At 35.8% G+C, this 22,374-nt stretch overlaps 1 protein-coding gene across 2 annotated transcripts in view; it reads left to right on the top strand.

The window, feature by feature from the left end:
• The first annotated feature begins 1,456 nt into the window (after window positions 1–1,456).
• NSMAF (neutral sphingomyelinase activation associated factor) overlaps window positions 1,457–22,374 on the top strand; it is a 44,552-nt gene continuing 23,634 nt past the window's right edge. Inside the window, exons 1-19 of one of the 2 annotated variants that reach the window (XM_039346579.1) lie at window positions 1,457–1,744; window positions 7,318–7,407; window positions 7,497–7,575; window positions 7,666–7,730; window positions 7,832–7,868; window positions 9,568–9,618; window positions 10,054–10,125; window positions 11,193–11,240; window positions 11,342–11,394; window positions 12,012–12,141; window positions 13,237–13,308; window positions 13,823–13,931; window positions 16,964–17,140; window positions 18,418–18,497; window positions 19,529–19,619; window positions 19,704–19,767; window positions 19,873–19,924; window positions 21,630–21,750; window positions 22,012–22,143. In XM_039346579.1, coding sequence (XP_039202513.1) covers window positions 1,692–1,744; window positions 7,318–7,407; window positions 7,497–7,575; window positions 7,666–7,730; window positions 7,832–7,868; window positions 9,568–9,618; window positions 10,054–10,125; window positions 11,193–11,240; window positions 11,342–11,394; window positions 12,012–12,141; window positions 13,237–13,308; window positions 13,823–13,931; window positions 16,964–17,140; window positions 18,418–18,497; window positions 19,529–19,619; window positions 19,704–19,767; window positions 19,873–19,924; window positions 21,630–21,750; window positions 22,012–22,143 — 1,576 coding nt within the window. In that variant the 5' untranslated portion in view covers window positions 1,457–1,691. The remainder of the gene's footprint in view (window positions 1,745–7,317; window positions 7,408–7,496; window positions 7,576–7,665; window positions 7,731–7,831; window positions 7,869–9,567; window positions 9,619–10,053; window positions 10,126–11,192; window positions 11,241–11,341; window positions 11,395–12,011; window positions 12,142–13,236; window positions 13,309–13,822; window positions 13,932–16,963; window positions 17,141–18,417; window positions 18,498–19,528; window positions 19,620–19,703; window positions 19,768–19,872; window positions 19,925–21,629; window positions 21,751–22,011; window positions 22,144–22,374) is intronic. The other variant, XM_039346578.1, reaches the window with a different exon arrangement.

Here is a 22,374-nt window from a genome sequence, read left to right as displayed (position 1 = left end):
AGCTTACCTCCAAGGTCCCTTCCAGCCTTACGATTCTAAAAGGCTGACATCCATCTGGGGCAATGCACCTTTCCTCTATGTCAGGGGTGTCAAACTCAATTTCATTGAGGACTGCATCAGCATTGCAGTTGTCCTCAGGGGGACGGGTGGGTGCAGCCTACTTAGTGGGCTAGGTTGGAGTGGGTGTGGCCTACTGGGTGGGCAAGGCCAGCTCTACATTGTTCACATCAAGGGTGCCTGTGGGGGCCTGGGTAGGAGTGGGACAGATCTGAGGGTCTCTGGCAGAAGGGGGTGGGACCGGGGCAAACGCCAAGGCATAGTCCATTTCTTCATTCCTCACAAAGGGTAACACCTCCCCAACATGCACCCAGGAGGCAGGGCCGACACAGCAGGGGCTGGTTCCTCGCTGTTTCTAGGCAGCCTTGTGGAGCTAAGACTGAGTGTGTTTCAGCATAGATGGCCACCACAAAAACTGTACATTGGCTCCCAGCCGGCCTGGGCCAGGGCCAAGGCAGCGGGGGCCGTTCCCTCACTGTTTCCAGGATGGCTTCGTGAGCCACATGAAACCACTTCACGGGCCGCATCTGGCCCCTGGGCCTTGTGTTTGACATGTCTGCTCTATATTTATAAGTGAAAGCTTTCAGTTAAACATAAATGCATTACAAATGTTAGAGTCAGAGATGAGAATATTTGGCTGCGTCACACCTCCTTGAAACAAACACTTTTCAGAGGTCAGATATCAAAGCTGACACTGCTCCTTGCTCATTCTTCTAGAGCACCCTTACAGATCAGATAGTGAATTAAAAATCTTCTTGGGCTGCAAATATCTGACATAGAGCCAACAGGAACAACTACTATCATTTTTTTCATCAGATTTATATCCTGTTTTTCTTCCAGCTCAACCACAAACTCATTTCTTATGACTAATGATGAACTCGAATCTGGGTCTCCTCACTCCCACGTTTAATCTTTTACCACTACACTTCATTTGCTATATCCTTTCAAATGTGTGCTAAGATGCCCATGGCTCAATTCCAGCTGCTCTGACATCTGTTCAAGAACAGAGCAGGTGAGAGAGAAAGAAAAGGCAGAGGGGGGGGAAAGCACAGCAACTTTTTTTCTTTTTTTTGCCTTTTTCTGCGTTTGCCTTTTTCAAGCCGATTTTCCTCCAGATGTACCGATAACTATTTCCACAGATACTTAAGAGTTGTCATTCAAGCCTTTCGAAAGCTGCCTGTTTGCGATGGGGAGGGGAGCGTCATCAACTACAACATAAATCATTATTACACCCCACTCGGGTGTGCAGGTACACTGAACCGAAGTGGCTCTTGATCTTGCACCTTCTTTACCCCAGAAAATCTACTGTGAGGGGAAGAGGGCAAAAAGAAACTGTCAAAGGCAGCTGGCCATAATCTGCAGGGAATTTTCGATTTCCCGGCTTCCCAAAGGCAAGTGCATATGCCTGCCACAAGGCAAGTTTGCAGAAACGAGAGCCGGCCCGAAAACTGGATCTGGGCACCGCAAAGTGATCCCAACCAGCCGAGATACCAGAGCCGACGCTCCTGCGGCGGTATAAATGGCCGGCGAGGGCTGCCTGCTGCTGGGCCCCTAGCGGCGAATGAAGTTTCTGCCTCTCGGCAAGTTCCTGGTGCAAAAGAGAGGCGCTGCGGAAGCAGGGCCGGGTCAGCTCCATGGCCTTCATTCGGAAGAGACGGCAGGAGCCGGAGCTCTACTCTAAAGAGAGGTGGGTGAAGGGCCGTGGGTTAATGCCGCGCGCCCAGTTCCTCCAAGGGAAGACGGCGGCAATGTCAGGGTGAAGGGCCGTGGGTTAGTGCCGCGCGCCCAGTTCCTCCAAGGGAAGACGGCGGCAATGTCAGCGAAGGAGCAAAAGCTCAGGAGTTGGGCCGTTCTGAACGCCGCCCCTCTTCCAGCGGTAGCGTCGCTGCTGGTGAAGCGCGCTCAGATCCGGAGAAAATTGAAAGTACCCAGCTGCTCTCAAGCGGTTGGGGGAGCAGGGAGGGGAACCTGTCCCCAGGAGGCACCGAAATCGCTTTGTTAATTGTGTGCAAAGAAGCGAGAGAACCGGGAACGACTTGGGGGGGGGAGGGGCGTGAAAGAAGGGACTCCTAATTTTGTGTGTGTGTGTGTGTGTGTCTGTGTCTGTGTTGTCCCTTTTGCTTAAAACTAGCGTACGGTATCATCAACCTTCCTCGCGCTGTCCCGGTGAGCCCTATTGCGGGTCATAATCTTGCATTACGGAAGTGGCGTGGGGACTATTGTCTTGGGACACTGCAGTGTATGCACGTATTGCCCTTCCTCTTAAAGCTACAAAGGCTCCAATTCTAAAACATGGCAATTGGGGCATAGGACGGGGTACATGAATTTCACGAGATGTTGAACATTGATTCGTTCAATAATATCGTTTCCCTCCGGATAAAATCGTAAAAACACGCTTCACGTTTTGTACTGCTTTGGTGTAGCCAACAAGACTACTATTGCATTGCCTATCACACGGACCTTTAATTAAACAAATTACGGTTTATCAAAGCAATTTGCTGGATTGTTCCGAAGGCGATAGCACTAAGCTAAATGGTGGACATCTTAATTCATGTTTGTGGGTAGTGCAGTTGAACCAATGAATAGAAAAAAGTATAACTTTGCAACTTTAATTTCTGAACAAGTTTGAAAATATTTAAAAATAAATACTTTTTAAAAATTAAATAATTTGGCTATCCATAGCTCATATACAAGACCCAAATAGTAAGGTTTATGCAGAAAAGAAAATGAACCAAGCTACTTCAGATCTACTTTCTCTAACCCATATGAAAGGAAATGTGAAAATTTCCTTATTTTATGCCTAAAATTACACAAAGTAGATTTTATTCATCGCTATTCTCTCAGATTAAAAATAAGGAAACTAAAGTTAATTCCCATGCCAAGTAGTTATGTCAACATCCTTAAGCAGTTAACATTATCTACAGATAGTTCTCATCTTATGATCGCAGTTGAGCCCAAAATTACAGTCATACGTTGAGGCACCCAGTGACCAGAAGTAATTTTCTGGCCTTTTCCACAGTGGTTGTTAAATGAATGCCATGGTCATTAACTGAACCACATTCATTTAAATGAACATTTTTTTTTGCCAGAAACAGACCAAAAATAATCACAAAATATAGTCATGAGACCACTGAGCACCATGATCTTAACAGTGCTTTTTTTTGTAAAAAAAAAAAAAAAAGGTGCCGGAACTCACACACATCATACCACCCACCTTGCCTACCCTACAAGGTTCCATCCAAAAAAGGTGCCGGAACTTTGTTCTGGGTGTTCTATGACAAAAAAAGCCCTGGATCTTAAAGCTAATTTGTCTGACATGCAGTCAACCATCAATTTGGGCATTCATGAGGGGGAGATGGTAAGGAGCGCAAGTGGAAAAATGTATCTCAAAATCATAGTACAAATGCCAAAACTGATGTATTAGTATCTGACTTAGGAACACAAGTACAAAAGGACTGGATTTCCATCATGGTGTCACTGCATGCATTGCAAGAATTTTTGATATTGTGGTGTTAGAAGAAAATTCTGTTCTGCAGCCAGGTAAATAAGCATAGGACACCAACTTGAAGTAGAGGTAGAATTTAATTGACAGCAAATCAAATGATTCAGCTCTCAAAGTAGCTACAAAATCAGAATAAGAGTAGTAATATTTATAGCAATATTGGGCTTTGATTGTGAGGTGTGTACATGTGTTAATTGAGGTGTCTTTGCCTTGGGGATGTGCAAAGTTTGGTGAGGAAAGTTATCTTTTGCCCTACGGCAGTGTTTCCCAAACTTGACAATTTTAAGGCAAGAGGACTTCAACTCCCAGAATTCCACAGCCGGCAACGCTGTCAAATTTGGGAAACACTGCCCTATGGGATGTGTTGATCTTTTCTAGGTGGGGAATTTTATGAGGGGGTCTGTGATTGGGAACCTCGTATAGGGGAGAAGTATTGTGATTAGGACTCCAGAAGATGGTAGAGGACAGGAAGACCTGGAGGAACGTTGTCCATGGGGTCGCGATGGGTCGGACACGACTTCGCAATTAACAACAACAACAACATTGTGATTAGAAGATTTCTGTATCTTTGAGGGATCTTGCTTCCTGATTGATTTGCTGGTATCAGAGGGCTTCCTGGGGAGACTGCTTAATCAATTTCATCCTACATAGGGTGAAAAGGTTTAAGTGATTTTATATGTGGGTGATAGGAGTCTTTGCCTGTGGAATAGACAGGAATAGACAGTTGCTGGCTGAGGAATTCTGGGACTTGAAGTCCACAAGTCTTAAAGTTGCCAAGGTTGAGAACCCCTGATCTAGATTATCAGGCCTATAACTGGAAAAAAACAGACTCTTTGCAATGTTATTTTCTTATTATTCTGTGATCGTACATTTTCAGATATTCTTGTTAGATTATTGTGGATATTCCAATCAATAAATATAAGTTAGAATTTTAGCGCATGGTTTTTTAATGTGTTAATCATCTATACATATTGTTTGAAGGTTAGTCTCCAGGCATGAAATCTTATGCTACAGTAAATCTATTAATTCACCAACCCTCTTTGGAAGAGTGTTGCTACATCCATTACAAACCAGTATTCATGGCGTGATATTTGTGCAGATTTTTGAAATTTGGGATTTCTTTTATGATAATTTACTCATCAATATTTAAAAAGGGAAGATTGTGTAGATTAGCAACTTTGTATCAAACTACTTGGAAAAATTATGGTGTTAGGGCTAGGCAGTATAGTAATTGCTGCTGTACCATTAAAGCTGAGCTCTAACAATTTACTTAATGTTTCAAGTTTCTCTGGTAATGAAGCCCAACCTCTACAAGTTCAAAAATAGTAGTCTTATTGTGCTCTTGCTATTTTCTCCCTTCCGTGGAGACTGAGTAAAAAGAAAGTAGCTAGGGAAAGTGCCCCGTAACACATGACATTCAAGATCTATCTTGCCTGGGAAGGATCTTTGTGATGGGGTCACATGTTAACATATTTTATTTAAATGTACATACTGATCACTATGTAACATTGCAAATATTTATATTTACTATGTGAAATCCTGTATGAAATCCTTTCTTAGCTGTTCATAGGAACTGCATCCTTCAAAAAGAATATAGACTTGTTTCCATTTTTAATTGGATAAGTACAAAGCAGGACAGTAGAAGTCAATACTCCTTGAAGAATAAACTACTAGTGAAAATAAAATTTCTCAATTATCTTTTAGGCTAGCTCAGTAATTAGCTGGAATTTTTTAAAAGATTCTGCTTCATTATTGCTTATTGATGTTACAAAAATGTTTTTGTTTTGTTTTTTCTTAAAGGGATACTTTTAAAGTTTATGCATCTATATAGAAGTTAAAATCAATGTTGCAGTTTTTTCCTTATGTTGCCGTTTTTTCCAATGGGTAAGAAAAAGATGGAGAAAAAGATGCAAATAAAATTTGTTATAATCATCCAAAATTTCCAGCATTAAACATTTTTTGTTATTACTGTTGGATATATGTTTCTTTTCTGTTTTGTTTTTCTTTTTTATATTTTATTCCTGTTGATAAAACATAATAAATATATACATAAAAAAGATCATTCAAAATTTCTTCCCCTTGGATTGCAAACAAAATATTGTGCTGTGTACACCAAATATCCTTGGTAATCAGATTTGCTTTTTGATCTGAAACTAAAGCACTTCCAACATGTGGTTACTTAAACACAGGAGTCTTCAAACTTGGCCGCTTTAAGATTGTAGACTTCAACTCCCAGAATTCCTCAGCCAGCATGGCTGGCTGAGGAATTCTGGGAATTGAAGTCCACAAGTCTTAAAGTGGACAAGTTTGGAGACCCCTGCTTAAAAACATCAATGATGACTTTTACTTCCACATCTAATTGTTTGGATTTTTTTTAATTTAAATTGGATTTTTTATTTTTATCAAATTTATTTTAATAAAATACTTCTAAAGTAAAAATCTATCTAAAGATAGTTTTCTATTTAAGATACATTAATGATTTAATGTATTCGGCATGAAATGGAGCTTAGTTATGTAGCATGATGCTGTATATTGTGCAATATTTACAGTTTTGGTAAATTCATTGAATGAATCCAAGCTCTGTAAGCTGAGATAACATGCACTGCATTGATACATTCATACAATTTCATAGTAACCATGAGATAAATCATAAAACAAAGTCTAGGAATATTACTTTATCCCATTGTTTTGCAAATCTATGTACACTACAAACTGATTATTTGAAGAGAAATGCATCTGTACCAGGCTCTAAGTGTTTTAATTAAATAAAAGAATTTGAGAAGTTCTCCAACTATGTATGATTAACCTATTAACCTAAAATCAGTTCTGATATCACTGTTTTGCTAACCTGACAGCTTATTATTCTAAATAGGAAACCTTCATTTTGTTTGCAAATAATATTAAAAATTCTAACTACTAACAAGAATGAGTCCTTACATTTAAAGAGCACCTGTCATTTCAGCTCTATCATGGCAGCGCAAGCCATCCACTCACCTGCTGCCCTCCATGTCCTTCACCTTGTTGTGTCACTGCCGCATCACCAGCTGTCCTATTAAAATGAATGGGACTGTCAGTGAGTCAATAGAGGGTCAGAGGGGAAGCTGCTGCAGGAGAAAGATGACAGTTGCTCTTTAAAAATATGATTTAAATTGAGTTGATTTCAATCAAGCTTTTTACTGGTGATTTAAATGATTTAAATCAACTTGATTTAAATGAAATCCACCCTGCTTTTAGGAAGCGTTCTTTACCTTTTAGCCAGAAGCTGCCTTATTTGGAACACATCTAGACTGCCCATCATGGCTGTAAGTCATGACAATTGTAAAACTACTGCCCTTTTTTTGTGGTGGTGGTCATTAAGCAAATGCCATAGTTGTGAAGTGGCTGCTGCAGTAATTAAGCAAATGCCACAGCCATTAAGTGAACTAGTAGTTTGCTATGGGTGAATTTTTCCCACAAATCAGAAGTAAATGCCGGTTTTCAGCAAAATTGTTATAAAATGTGGTCACGTGATTGTGAGATGCTGCAAACAGCTGTAAAGATGGCCCGGTCACCAAGGGCTGAAGTTTAGCCATTTGACTCGCAGAGGAGACAACTGCTGAATTGGGGCATAAGTAGCCCTGAGGTTAGGTCCTTCATAACTGAACAGCCGCTAAGTGTCTGGTGATAAATTGATGGCCATTTGTAATGCATATTAGTATCAAAGCACAGCTGAGTTCCATTAACACATATTATTTTGTTTTTTTATTATTTACTTTTAGATTTTCCTTACTACTCCTTAATCTGGAAGAATACTACTTTGAACAACATACAGCTAATTACATTTTAGAGAAGGGTGGCAAGGGAATAAGGTATTACACTCTTTTTATAAATGGGAAAACATGAATATTGTGCTGCATCAAAATTCTGCAATAACTTTCTAATATCTTCTAATGCTTAGGAAAATTAAAGGATCATTTAAAATCTGCTCAAAATCAGTGATATTTGAGCCTGATGAAATAATCCACCCCATTATTAAGGTGAGTAGATTAGTAAGTAATGCCAAGAATTTTAGTTGATTTTAACATCAAACTCAAATGAAATTTTCTTTTTTCTGTAAATTCACATAGATTCCTTTGAGAGATTGTGTTAAAATTGAAGCACCAGAAGATAGTGGGAATTATTCCTTCACAGGGTAAATGCTGTTAAAGATGTATTAAAGACTTATTTATTTAATATCAATATAACTGAATATGTGATAATGTTATTTTCTTTTTCCCCAAATCTGTGTTTTAGTGGTACTTCTGGGCAGATTGCTATTTTATCTAGTCAAGTAAGTAATGAATAATCTAAAAGTCCATGTTTACTGCTTTTTAAATGTCATTTTTAAATTAAAATGCAAATTCCTGTGAATTTTTTTTTAGAGTTTTGCCTTAATCTCTGAAAAGGCTTCTAATTCAGACCAAACTCCATTTGTTATCAAATTTGTATTTAGCTCAAGACAGTTTTGAAACTTTCATCATAATTCATACCGTGAGTGACAGTAGAAAAATTACTCCAGGAGCAATGCTTGATGATGATATATTGGTTAACACTGCACAGATAATAAAATCATATTTCTGTTGTATAAACTTAAGGGATATAAGAGATTTGTCAAATAAGCATAATAATACATAAGGAAGGTCAGCGAGGGTATGTAGTGTAATGATAGGTAACTTTAGCTCTGCTGTTCGTACAACAGTGCTACATAAATCATGAATCTCATAAGATAAGCACCCCTGGTTGAACACTGCCAGACTGAACAAAACCCTGTCAGAAAAAACTTGTCAAGTTTGAACAGCAAAGCTTTTGCTGTGCCCCAGACACATTAGCTCAGGGAGGCAAAATATTTTTATCATAAACCTTTGCACAAGCAAATATTTGTTTTAAGTTCTTCAAAGCAGAATTATACAGAGACAAATGGTATTAAGAAAAGAGACAAGAGATCTGATAGCTAATGTAAAATGGATAATGGATATAAAATGGATAAAGGATATCATCAGTCTGCATGCTTAATAGGTTCATAGGCAACGGGGAAGAAGATATTTTTATTTTCTTCACTCAGGAATAGATTAGCTGCATGCTTGACATGTAAGAAGTAAAATAATACTAAAGAGGGAAGCAACAGGAAGCTCAGATAAGATCAAGAAGCCAAAGAGTACTTCTATGACAACAAAGATTAGAATGTGTCAGAATATCAAATATTCTCTTCTATCAAGATCAGAATAGTTAAAGCAGTGGATTTACCAGCGATACTGTATGGGTGAGAAATTTGGACATTGATGGATAACTTTTAATTGCAGCTTTGATTATGGTTATTAAGAGTATCATGGGCTAAAAGAAGAACCAATCAATTAGTTCTGAAGAAAAAAGGTGAGGCAGTGACTAATAAGCAAAAACTCTGCAGATGATGAACTAGAAAAAATAACTGTTTGGCATGATTGGAGGAAATGAGAAAAGGGGAAGGCAATGGAGAAGATAAAAGAAAAGGATCAGGAATATCATTTGAATATCTCTGAAAGAACAATAACTGTGATTTGCCACTATGCATGGAGAATGGTTGGCTGGGGAATTCTGGGAGTTGAAGTCCACACATCTTAGAGTTGCCAAGTTTGAGAAACACTGCACTAGAGAAACATCAAAATGGAGGATATCTGTCCATAAAGTCATCGGGATTTGTGTCTGACAATGACATCAACTGTAGGGAAATGTTTAACTTTTCAATAAAGGCAAAGTTAAACTAGGCTCACAGTGAAATATTAGCCTACAATTTCGTTTTCGTTTTTGTAAAAAAAAAAAACTATTTTAAAATTAAAATGTAATTTTCATTTAAAATGAAGAGAAAAGGTTAGAAACATGATTTGAGGAGGAACTTTCTGAACAGTTACTATTCATATATTCATACTTTATAAGCTTCCCTGCATTTCTGATAATATCTAATAGCTACAATATATTACAAAAATAAATACTAAACAAGTTGTCCTTTTCTAAAGGCTTTTCTCACTAAAGAACAAAATGTCATTGCACCCTTTAAAACCGAAAGAGTAAGTATATATTTTTCTTCCATTCAAAGAAAAAAAAATTCAAATGTTACATAACTAAATACTTTGTCTCTGGAAAAAAATATCAATTTTTTGAAAAATAACTGCATATGTTAGTATTTAAACATATTCTTATTTTTAATATAAAAGTATTAAAGTGCCTTTTAGTAGTCTAGGATATGAACTGTTAAATACGGTAGGTAAAATATACAAACAATGTTTGATTTGCCAAATGTCATAAACAAGAAAAAGAGTAATAAGAAACTGGAGATATAATACAGCAGCTAGGTTAGAGTATCAGAACTAACAGGAATTAAATCTAGAATTAGTTTGCATAGAATACAGATGCCAAACTAGACCCTTTCCTAGTTTGAAGAGGTTGGGTGGGGTTTAACTACAATGGGTTGTAATATAATTTTAATTATCTCTTCTTGTTAGGGTGAAACTAAATATGTATTTGAACTGGATGTTGCTGGAAAAGTCGAAGATGTCACACAAACACTTCACCAAGTATGAATAGTTGTTGGTTTTGTTACTGCCTGTAGCATGTGATTTAGCTAATGACTCAGAGTAAACTCTCTTCATCTAGTCAAATATTTGAAACAATTAACAAATGCCTAATTCTTTTTCTTTTGCATGGTAGTCCTGGGTTAAATGTGGCTAATCAATCATTAAGGAATCCTGTAGAGTGCTTCTGCAATCCTGTAGAGAGCAATCTCTGGCACAAATGCTGTTGACAATTAGTAGACATTTATAGAATCTCAGTTCCAGGCAATCAAACAAGAGAAGTTTATATTGGTTTTTTTTTCATTTGTAACAGTAATGGGTTTATCTCTGCTTAGAAAATTTGTGCTTACTAATCATGAACTAGTAGCAGCATCTAGCCAACTTTGAGTGATTTTGAAAAGAATAAGCAAGAATGTGATCTGATTTGTATTTACATGAGTAAATTTCTTGGCCATGAGCTTCACTGGAAAATTGAAATAACATTACAGAAGAAGGCAGTGTCAAAACCATTTTATATCTCCGCCAAGGAAACTACATGAATGCATTTGTGTAAGCACCAGAGTCAAACTTGAATTAAGGGAAATATTGCTGTTGAGAATAGTACTGATTAGGACAAAATTCTTATGAATGCATGCATATGGATGGATGTATAAAAATCTTGGTAAAGTTAAATTAGTTAAGAATCTATATCAAGAATTGACCTTTCAGTGAATGCATGAGACCCTGTTTTCTGTGGCATCCTACTTTTGGGGGCTTTTGCTACAGTTCTTAAGTTTTTATCATTTCAAAATGGTGATTACATAGGCTAATAGTTTTCAGCAGTTATTATTGGGGAGCTCTTGATGATATAAAAAGGGGTTCCTGGGGGGTATATGTGGCCTAAAGCCATGAATTGTGACTCTTGAGTTATGATTTATGATTATATATGTGTGTTGTGATGCAAGTCTGTAAATGAAACTGTAATGCAAAGTGGGTAATTCTGACAAGTCTTGCCTATATCTATGGTCTTCAAATCTCTTATATCTGGGAAAACTTCTAAATTTCATTTGATTGCTTCTGTTTTTTTACAGTTATACAGAGCATCGCACCTGGACAAGCTAGGGGACCAGGCTGCTATGGTAAATATGTAGTAGAGATGCAGCATTAATGAAGGGGAAATTGTGACAATCTTATTTGCATTAAAAATTTAAAGCTGATTATTGTTATTATTTTAAATCAGATAATTGCTATTCTACAGTCACGTTTGGCCAGAACATCATTTGATAAGAACAGGTATGTTTCTCTATGTTGATTCAGGAGGCATCTCATCTTTTCACTCTTCGTTTCTAAAAAAAAATTAACATGCTTAGGTAAATATAAAAAGCAAAGAGTAGATCAGCAATAGGAATCTATGCGTTGCCTGATATTGATTTACAATATTTTCTCTATTTATATATGTTTTTCTCACTCTGATGAATTCTGAATTTTTGAATCGCTTATTTCTGTGACAAAATAATAATAACCAAAGAAGTATAAAATATGCTTGGAGACACCTTCGTTGGTTCATGTTTTATTCTTTTGCATTCATGTAGAAAGGGGAAAAAAATCTTGCTTTCATCATGTTCTCCTTGGCATAGATTGGTTATTTGGTCTTAGCTATCTTGAAATGCTTTTGCAAATGTGTTCAGTTTTTAGGTGGATTATACCTTCTAATATGCTAAGCAGCAAAAATTTCACGCATTTACAATAAAATCAGTAATATAAAGTAGATTTCACACTGGTTGTTATAAAATATATAAAGTAATAAATATTATATTCTAAAAATATGTGTAAAGGTATGATAGAAAATAGATATGCTGATAAAGAATAAATAGAAGCTTACACGGATTCTTTCTTTATCATTTGTATAGATTTCAGAACATTTCTGAAACGCTGCATATGGAATGTAAAGCGGAAATGGTCACTCCATTGGTAACTAATCCAGGACATGTATGCATCACTGATGCAAACCTGTATTTCCAGCCTCTCAATGGCTATCCTGTGAGTAACTTGCGTTTTCTAGTCGTCTGCTATTAAAACCTTGATAAGTGTGTTAGCAAAATGTTCTCCAAGTTTATACAATGTGTTCTTTATTTGGTCCTTGGATCAAATCATACAGTTTAGTCTCTAATGAGTTCTGCTTTTAATGCAAATCAAACAACCCTGTCATTTCCCCTAGGTGCTATATTTCCCCAGGCTGAGGAAAACTAGTTTCAGCTTAAGCCTGCTTTTTAGAAATATCCATGTTACAATTAAAGGTAAAAAAAATTAAAGCACACATACAAGTATTGGTCAAGTAATCCACTGCCCTATCAGTAGTGTTGGGTCATGTTCTAATTGGTGACTTACAGCACTGGATTCATCCATCTATTGTTGTGTCAAAGTAGCAATAAAGAGGACAGGCTTATATCACTTCATTATGGCTCAGTGATGCCATGAAGATGGTATGAATTAATAGATGGAAAATGGCCTTAATGGCTATTCTGTTACATACTGATGATTCTGGAACACAAGAATTGGGATGCTATGTCCTAGGTATGTAGATTTCCATTGGCATTTCTATTGGCATGCAACTTTCCATTGGCATCCATCTGGCTTTCCTGATACAATAAGTTAAATGCTTCTATCTGTTTTCAAGGTACCAAACTATCTCAATTAAGAAAGTCAAAGAGTTCTTGCTGTGATGCTAACAAACTAGAAAGTAGATTCATGTATTTCTTGTGAGAAGCCATGGTATCTTCTGCTCACATGTGTACGTTTAATTATATCACACAAAGTTTCTATACTGTGAATCTATCCTTAACATTGAGAAGAAGTTAACCTAATTTTTAATTAGCTTCCTCAGATAACAAATAGCTGGCTATTTCCAGAACACATACAGATTACTGAACAGTCACAGAAGTAGCCTCTCTAAATTAAGATAACTAACCCATCCTGTTAAAAAAAAATCCCAGCAACCCTCCAAAATGGTCTTTTCTTGGATGCAACATCGAAATTCACTGTTGGTAAAGTACTAGAGGAGAAAATGCATCTTCTGTCTAGAACATATGAATAAAACTGGAAGAAATGTGTAATCTTTGACTTCTTTCCTTATAGAAACCTGTGGTACAAGTGACACTGCGTAGTGTCAGACGCATCTACAAAAGAAGACATAGTCTGTCACCTTTGGTAAGATAATACTTGCTTTTGATCCTTGGTATCATAGATGTGCTTCATGGGTTTAAATTTAGCTATTTCAATTCCTGAGGGAGCAAGCATTACACAGTACAAAATCTTTCTGGACTTAGTGGAGCCTGTTTCACAGAACTGATACAAAATTACATTTTGATTGAATTTTCTAGCAACTTAGTTTATGGAAAATCATTTAACAGATTCATGCATTATATAATCATATATTCATACATTATATAATCAAATGTGTATCTCGTTGTGGAAAGCTTTGCTTTGATCTTGGCAGTATTTTGGTAGTTATAAAGGAATAATTTAACCAAGTGCTTGCCTAGTAAAAATAAATTAATTGTGTTGACTTTTTATGCTATAAAATAATCTAGACATCAGTTCTGCTATTTTGAAAACAATAAGAATCAGTTATCTATGCTTAACATCTGCTACATGGATTCTGAATAATTCAGTAGTTTTGTTAACTTCATTACATGTTATTTTTATCTCTTTAATTTTCAAGGGTCTGGAAGTATTTTGCACTGAAAATGATTTATGTTCAGACATCTATTTGAAATTCTACAACACTGAGGACCGAGATAATGTCTATTTCTACGTGTCAACATATTTAGGTTTCAAAACAGTTCTAATAAATAATATAGTGTGTAGGGGGTTGGGAATCAGACTAACTTCAACTTTTTATATAAATTTAGCTTTTATAGAAGATTGGAAGTATTGCCTAGAAAAAGAGCTCTTTTTTATTTTGTGGAGATACTTAGTAGCAGATTCTTAGTACCATCTTTAAATTTGTGTATGATTAGCAGAAGAAAGCCATTGAAAGGTGAGAATCAGGTAAAGAGAGTTCTATATCTTCCATATGTTGTCATTTGATAATATCCCTGTCTATATAATCAGAAGAGCAGCTTTAATATAAGGAAGAAAAATACTGCAACTTGGGGCAAATAACAAAGAGTAGGTATATATTTTGATTAAGGCTTCCATTGTTACCTATGGCTTTTTCCCCAATATTTTTTTTTTAAAAAATACTCTTGGCCAATAATTTTTAGACTGAGTGGCAGATAAATTGTGGCAGAATGTATTAACAACCCAATGTATTAACAGCCCAACTCACTTGAAACTTCAAGTAACCGAATTCACTTGTCTTTGTCATAGTGATCATCCCAGGCATACACCCATAAAAAATAGCAATAGCAATAGCACTTTGACTTAGATACCGCTTCACAGTGCTTTACAGCCCTCTCTAAGCGGTTTATAGAGTCAGCATATTGCCCCCAACAATCTGGGTCCTCATTTTTACTGACCTGAGAAGGATGGATGGCTGAGTCAACCTTGAGCTGATCAGGATTGAACGAATTTAATGCCTGGCAATATTAGCAGAGATAGGCTGCAATACTACATTCTAACCACTATGCCACCATGGCTCTTATTATGTAACTATAATAGTAACTATTATGATTTTTTTTCTGTTGGAATGTTATGCCTGTTTTTTTTATTTTGTTTTTGTTAGAAAACTATTGCTGAAGACTTTATAAACCAGTAAAAACTGAATTTAAGTGAATTTGGAAGCCCAACATTAGCACAAGAGGATGGATAGAGAACAAACGTTAGACCTGTATAACACTTCAGAAGTAATACAAAAAAGGTGATTCAGAATGTGCAACTCTCTAGACCAGCCAGTTTTTTCCTGCAGTTGCACAGTTGCCTTATGGTGCTGCCATATAATATATGTAGTCCTCAACTTAAGACCACAGTTGGGACCGAAATGTACATTGCTAAGGGAAGGGGTAGTTAAGTGAATTATGCTTGACTTTACAAGTCTTTTTGCTGTGGTCAGTAAGTGAATTATCATGGTTGTTAAGTGAATCACAAGATTGTTAATGAATCTAGCTTCCTCCATTGCCTTTGCTTGTTGAAAATTCGCAACTGGTAATCACATGACCCCAGGATACTGAAACCTTAATAAATGAACGCTAATTCCTAAACTCCCAAACTTCTATCAAATGAATGCAGGGATGTTATGACAGTAGTAAGTGCAAGGACTGGTCATAAATCACTTTATTCAGTGCCTTGTAACTCTGAATGGTTGCTAAACAAATAGTCGTAATCCGAGGACTACCTATATTGGGAAAACGTGCTGATTTAAAAAGAAACAGATAGGTGGCACATATTCACCAATTTCTTGGAACTGAATTGCATATCTCTTACAAGCTAATAACAGAATTCAGCAAACCAAATCAAACCATAAATGTAGTAGCATTGGAATAACTAACAGTACCAGCAACACTTCTGTCTGAAGCAAATAATAGTTACTATTATAGTTATATAATAAGAGTCATAGTGGCACAATGGTTAGAATGCAGTACTGCAGGCTACTTCTGCTGATTGCCAGCTGCCAGCAATTCAACAATTTGATTCTGACCGGCTCAAGGTTGACTCAGCCTTCCATCCTTCCAAAGGTCAGTAAAATGAAGACCCAGGTTGTTGGGGGCAATATGCTGACTCTGTAAACCACTTAGAGAGGGCTATAATGTTTTCTCCTAAATAACAATCTTTGTAGTTGGCTATCTTTTTTAATCTCAACCCATCTGCCTAACAAACAAAGTGGAACATGAAACGCACTTATAGTTAATTTGCATGAAATCTAACTTCCCCACAGGAAATTTGTTTTTAAAAGGCAGCAACATATCTACTAGGAAGGCAGGCATGAAGTTCAGAGAAATCTTCATTTATGCAGAAGAAGAGGCTAAACAGAGCCCACAACAGCTCTTATTGCTTTGTCATGGTTGCAAGAGCTGTTGCTTTGGTCCAACATTTGATCTGATTTAAGTCAATACTGCTGGGGAAAATTTTAATAATTCAACCCTAAACCACAAAACTAATTCCTGACACAGCATTTGAAACAAGAAGTATAAATAGCCCTTACAATGGATTGGCTTTAATATAGATCTTGGGACACATGAAAAACCTGAAACTTGAGCTCAGAATATTTAATACACTACCACAAAAGATGTTGAAGGACGGGGGCAGCTATGTATGGTGTAATCCAAAATCAAATGAGGTATGAGCATGGTTAGCGGAATACTAAAAGACAAGTCTAGTTTGGATTAAGAGCAGCATATCAAAATGTGAGCAGGGTCAGGATAAAGAAGGATAAAGTCCTTAAGGATTAAACAAAATCGTTAAAATAACTGATTTTATTCCCATCATATTACATTAATTTGTGTATTTTAATGCAGGCAGATTATCTTCTCCATCATCACCCATCCCAAGATTTTCATTGTCAACTTTTTTGTCATGAAATTTCCATGGAAGACAACTGCTTAGAAAACAATTACTTAGAAAAAAATAGTGGAAGATTTCTTTTAATCATTGCTCATTTTTATATTAGCAAATAGACATGCACAGAATAGGGATGGCAAGATACAGTAATTATTTTGTGGGGTACAGCTTCACCCACTTCTCATAAATCAGTGAATACTTGCTGTCAGGGGAGTGATCTGCCTTATCTGATCAGTGATAAACGATGGCTCTACAAGCCTTGTAAGATAGAAATTCAGCCTGATGCGTGTTCCTTGGAAAGCCTTAATTGCAAATTACATTAATTTCTTATTTGCATTCTGTCACATTTTCTGTATCTTTCTAGAAAATCATATTACAGAGCACACCGCAGAGAGCTACATGTTACAATGGCAACGAGGGCATATCTCAAACTACCAATACCTTCTTCATCTCAATAATCTGGCTGATCGGAGCTGCAATGATCTTTCCCAGTACCCTGTCTTTCCATGGATCATAGCAGATTATTCTAGCTCAGAACTAGGTAAGAGTTCTTTGGAGACAAGCAAAGTAAATGCAACGGGACAATCCAGACCAGGTACTCTGAGCAGTTGGATGCTTGTGCTGTCAGTTCATTTTCTCAAACTTCTGTTTCCAAAATGGAATAGTGTTTAGTAGCAGCAGCATTTTCAGTTGGTTTTTTTAAACTTGGTTTAAACTTGGTATAAACAAGTTGCACAGCCTGCTGCTTACTTTGCTGCATTTAGACTTTTAAATGACTCCTTGAGGAAATACAAGTCAGGAAACATTAATAACAACCTGGGGCATGAAGATAAAAGATTCAGTATTTAGTGAATTTAGATTCAATGTTGCAAAAATCCATTCATTTCAATTAAGGCTACATAGAGTTCCACAGTTTGCATTGTAAGCACTAACTTTGATGTGTTATTCATAGAAAGTAAGGGTCTTGAATAGATTGGAAAGGTTTGCATACATGTTTTCTGCTTATCTAAGAGAAAAACTAAATAAGAGCTGTTAGCATATTTTTTTTCAAAAAAAATGATTGATTTTGCCTTTTCAGGATAGTTTTGAATAAAGTTACTTGATATCTAAAATCCAAAAATCTAATTTCTTTGGATTTTCAACTTGAAGAGAGTATAAAAATGTATATCTTACCAAAATAGCATGTAAAACTAAAATAGCCTAAAATGGATAATTGTGAATAGAAAGTATTAAATGACTGAAACTTTCCAGAAAACATATATTTTATTTTTAAATTGGTTATTTTAAAATCAGTTAAAGAATCTAAATGAGATAAAAATAAATGTTAAAATATTAAAGCATAAAATAGAGAAAAAACCTGTGTTCGTGAAGTGTTTGTCTTTTGGGTATAAGCAGTTAATTACAAAACTGGAAATGGGGTGCATTCATTAAATATACGTTTGCTGGTTTGATTGTGAAGTGAGAATTGGTCTAATTTTTCCATAAAATGATATATTTGAGGGATGAAAAAAAATACTTTTCCACCAAAGTAACTGCAGCGCAGGTATCTGAAAAAACAAAACTTCAGTGAAGTTTTTTTCCTATACTGAAATTATTGGAATCAGTAGACCTGATTCCCCTCCAGCTTTATAGCTAAATATGCAAACACATTAGTCCAAATTCTTCCCAAGGATTGCAATTATGCTTTAAAAGTATAGCTTTAGTATAGCTCCTAATTAGCTTTGATATCTTAAATTTTGTCCATACGCATTAGAAAATAAAGTTGTCATATCATTGTTAATAATATAATATATATTTACAAATGTTCTTTTTTTATAGATCTAACAAAGTCCGAAACATTTCGTGACCTTAGTAAACCTATAGGTGCACTAAATAAAGAAAGATTGGAAAGATTACTGGTATGTAGAAAAACACCTTGTTTGTATATTTGTGTGTGTTCATGTGTGTGTTTGTGTGTTTATGTGTGTGTGTGTAAATTAGTTAAAACAAGTTTTTTGTTTATTGTATTTTAAGTATAGTTTTTTCTAGTGAAATGTTTCAATTTGTTATAAAAGATAGATGCAAAATTGCTAGAAAAACTGGTTTTAGAAGTAATAGTTAAAGAATGTAACTTTACTTGTAGATATTTGAGATGGGAGGGTGATTACTTGGTAAAGGTATCCAAATGTGAGTACAAGGAGATATAGCGAGAGAAAATGAGAAAGCAATAAAAGGACTGGAGGTACAGTGGCCCTTCAGGTGTTCCTAAATTAAAACTCCCTGCACCTCCATCATTGCAGATGTATTAAGCAAAGCTGCTATTTTTTGTGGTTCAGCAACATTTAAAATGTTTTTCTCAAGTCTGTAGTTTGGCTATTATAATTGGCTATTATCTAGGCGTAAAGAGCAGCATAGCTCAAAAGTTTATAAGTGATATATTTAGGCTGGACTATGATTTCTTAGACTGTCAATAAAAGGTTAAATATGTGAATATTTCTAACTATTTTTTTTATTATAAAGCAAGCCTATTTTACCTAAACATTTCAGTATATACAAGAGAAGGGTGGAAAAGACTAGATTAGAATATCTTTCTAAGGTTTTCATATGCAGGTTGCACTGATTTGATAGGTATTTTTTTCAGATATTTTAGGATCAGATTATACTGTACATATAAACAATCTTTTTTTACTGGACATGGGGAAGAATTTATCCAAGTGGCCCTGGAGTCAAGCATGTCTGAAATATAATATATTTTGGAATTGTTCCCTATAGCAGTCCACTGAGATTGAATATATGGTTGTGTCAGTGACTCATTTCAGTCATGGAACAATGTGCACAAAAAATGAAATGCTGACTCACTTTTTAATATAAACTACATGTAATCACTATAGAAAAATTTTATCAGTTAATTGATTCTCCCTATTCCCCCCCCCCTTTTTTGCATTGATAGGTACGTTATCAAGAAATGCAAGAACCAAAATTTATGTATGGCAGCCACTATTCATCACCAGGTTATGTTCTCTTTTACCTGGTCAGAGTTGGTAAGATATATGCAAAATTATTTCAGAGAATATCATTATAGTACTTGAGTGAATATATATATCTAACCTCTTTTGTTTTTATAGCACCAGAGCATATGCTTTGCTTACAAAATGGAAAGTTTGATCATCCTGACAGAATGTTCAACAGGTTAGTTCTAAATTTCGCAACCAGTTCAGTTAACTTTTATGTTTGTCACACTTACAATGTTGCTTTAAATTACAACTGGTTATTCTCTGTACTATTCTTATCTAGTATTGCAGAAACCTGGAAAAACTGTTTAGATGGCGCAACAGACTTCAAAGAGGTAAATTATCTTCTTGTACTTCAGTCTGTAGTAATTGTTTTTCTTCATGTTGCTGATTGAGATGCTGCAGATATGGCATATAAAAATGAATTTCCATCTAACAGATCTAGGAAGTTACCCCAACCTTTGGGGCCTATCATACAGAAAATCCCAAATTGTTAGCATCCCTAGTTATAAGACTAAGATAATAAGTGATATTGGATTTCTTCTAAAGACCTGCAGCCAAACATGATTGAAATAAATTCAATGTTACAAGCTGAAATATACTTTATTATTCACTGAGAATTTAGCCTGATAGATGCTTCATGTTTATCATATTACAATAACTAATCATGAGCTGATGTTCCAGAATGTTATCTAAACATCTGTTAGATGTTTAAATAAAAACAGTTTGAATCAACATTTGAAGCTAAAAGTTATGTTGTATAATGAAAGTTGGTAATTAAATATCCCTTGCTATGGGTAGGTAGAACTATAGATTACATTAAGTGCTACCATGATTGAAGTGGTATAAACACAGTTGAAATAAGCTTTATAAAACTTGGGCTTTCTTTTGTATAGCAACTTTTATTTATGTTGGTTTTTTTCTGCCAAAAAATCAAACATAGGCTTTACGATATCAGTAATGGCATGACATCTTGAAGAGAAAAATTGAAGGGTATGTCTTCAACATCATTGCCATTTTATACATAACCGTTCATTTCCATTGGTGACTTTTATCTAGCAGCATAGCACTTAATGGAGTTTCAATAATACTCATGGGATTGGGAAAGCAATCTTCGTGATCTTTTATCTTCTTGCAGGCTCTGTAAAGTTGAGCTAGAGGGCACAAAACCCATTACAGGGAGAAATGAAAATCTTTTCCATTCCTCTTTCCTATACTAAAAAGCTTGTGTTGTGTTCTGCTTAGTGTTTGTGTTTTAATGAATACATGGAACCTTTGCATTAATATGTGCAATAGAGATCCACAACTGTAAACACATTCAAGAAAAGGTAGTTTGTGTAGATTAAGATATACTGTGGATATATGAATGGTGGCCAATATAAATCTTTGTACTATGGAATCAAGTGTCAGTGGAGATTCTCAGTCATCCAGGTCATGGTTGTATTAAAGGTGCTTTTTCAAGAGGCAACAGGACTTTCTTGTTTTTCTTTGTGGAATCAATTCATGCACTTCAAGATAATTTATTTCACTTTAAAAGATCGCCAAATAGACATTCACTTGACCAATCTGTTGCTGGCACGTAAGAAAGGATATCCAGTTTGGGCTGATATTTTAAAGTAAGAAATTAAAACTCCACAATACCTGGGGTTTTACAGAGATTTCCTGATACCAACTATAGCTTAATAGTTTACTTGGAGTAGACTGAATCTGATAACTTCACAGTTAATGTGAATGCTGTATCTTTGATGTTCTGACATATTGGTGACAAATGCCCACATTTAAAAATAAATGGCCAACAGTGCATTCTACCAATTCCTACTGTGCATTCAACCCAAGAATGGGACTACTGGTCTGTCTTCTGTTAGGAGTTAGTCAGGTTTGGATTTTCTTTTTGAAAGGGTGCAGTCTGTTGTGTGATAGTGCTTTGTGCTGGTTTAGAAGCATGAATAAGCACTAGTCAATGTTTTACTGTAATGCTGTTATGAATATAAATACAATTTTATTTCATTGCTAACAGTTCCCCACTTTTCTTTTATCCAGCTAATCCCCGAGTTCTATGAAAGTGATTCTAGTTTCTTATTAAATAACCTGAAACTGGACTTGGGGAAGACACAAGGAGGAAAGATGGTTGACAATGTAGAACTTCCTCCATGGGCATCAGGTAAATAAAATTTTAGGTGTAACTATTATCTGGATTCTGCTCCAGAGATTTGCTCTCATTCCATAAACTTGTAAAATAATATCCATTTTTCTCCTATTCTGGGCTTTAAAGATGATTGCTACAAAATTCTGAATGCTGATTAATATGATTTCCCGAAGCTTCTTGTGCTGTTTTTAATTATTTTTTTAAGGGAGGTAGGAAAATGTGACTAGAGGTGTGCTGTCCACAACATGCAAGAAATTTGAATATTATTTATTTCAGATGCCAAAGATTTTCTCCAGAAGAGTCAAGATGCTTTAGAAAGCCAGTATGTGTCAGAACATCTCCATGAATGGATTGATCTTGTGTTTGGCTATAAGCAGAAGGGCAATGAAGCTGTTGCAGCTCAGAATGGTAATTTTGATATAGATATTTAAAGTTCTTAAGGGCTATTTTTGCATTTCAGCTGTATGGCGTTCTCTTATACTAGGACTTCTTTGACACACTCTACCCGTTATTGAACACATAACATGTCATAATGTACCAAATTCTCTTCCATATCTATTATAAATTATAATGCTAATGAAAACAGATTCAAGCACATTTTAATGGCATGATTCTAAATATGTTTTCTCAGAAATAAAT

The sequence above is a fragment of the Crotalus tigris genome, unplaced genomic scaffold (genome assembly GCF_016545835.1).
Source record: "Crotalus tigris isolate CLP2741 ecotype Arizona unplaced genomic scaffold, ASM1654583v1 scf7180000018015.536803, whole genome shotgun sequence".
Taxonomy (NCBI): Eukaryota; Metazoa; Chordata; class Lepidosauria; order Squamata; family Viperidae; genus Crotalus; species Crotalus tigris.
Note: the sequence above shows the minus strand (reverse complement) of the source record. Positions and strands in the feature narration are given on the sequence as shown.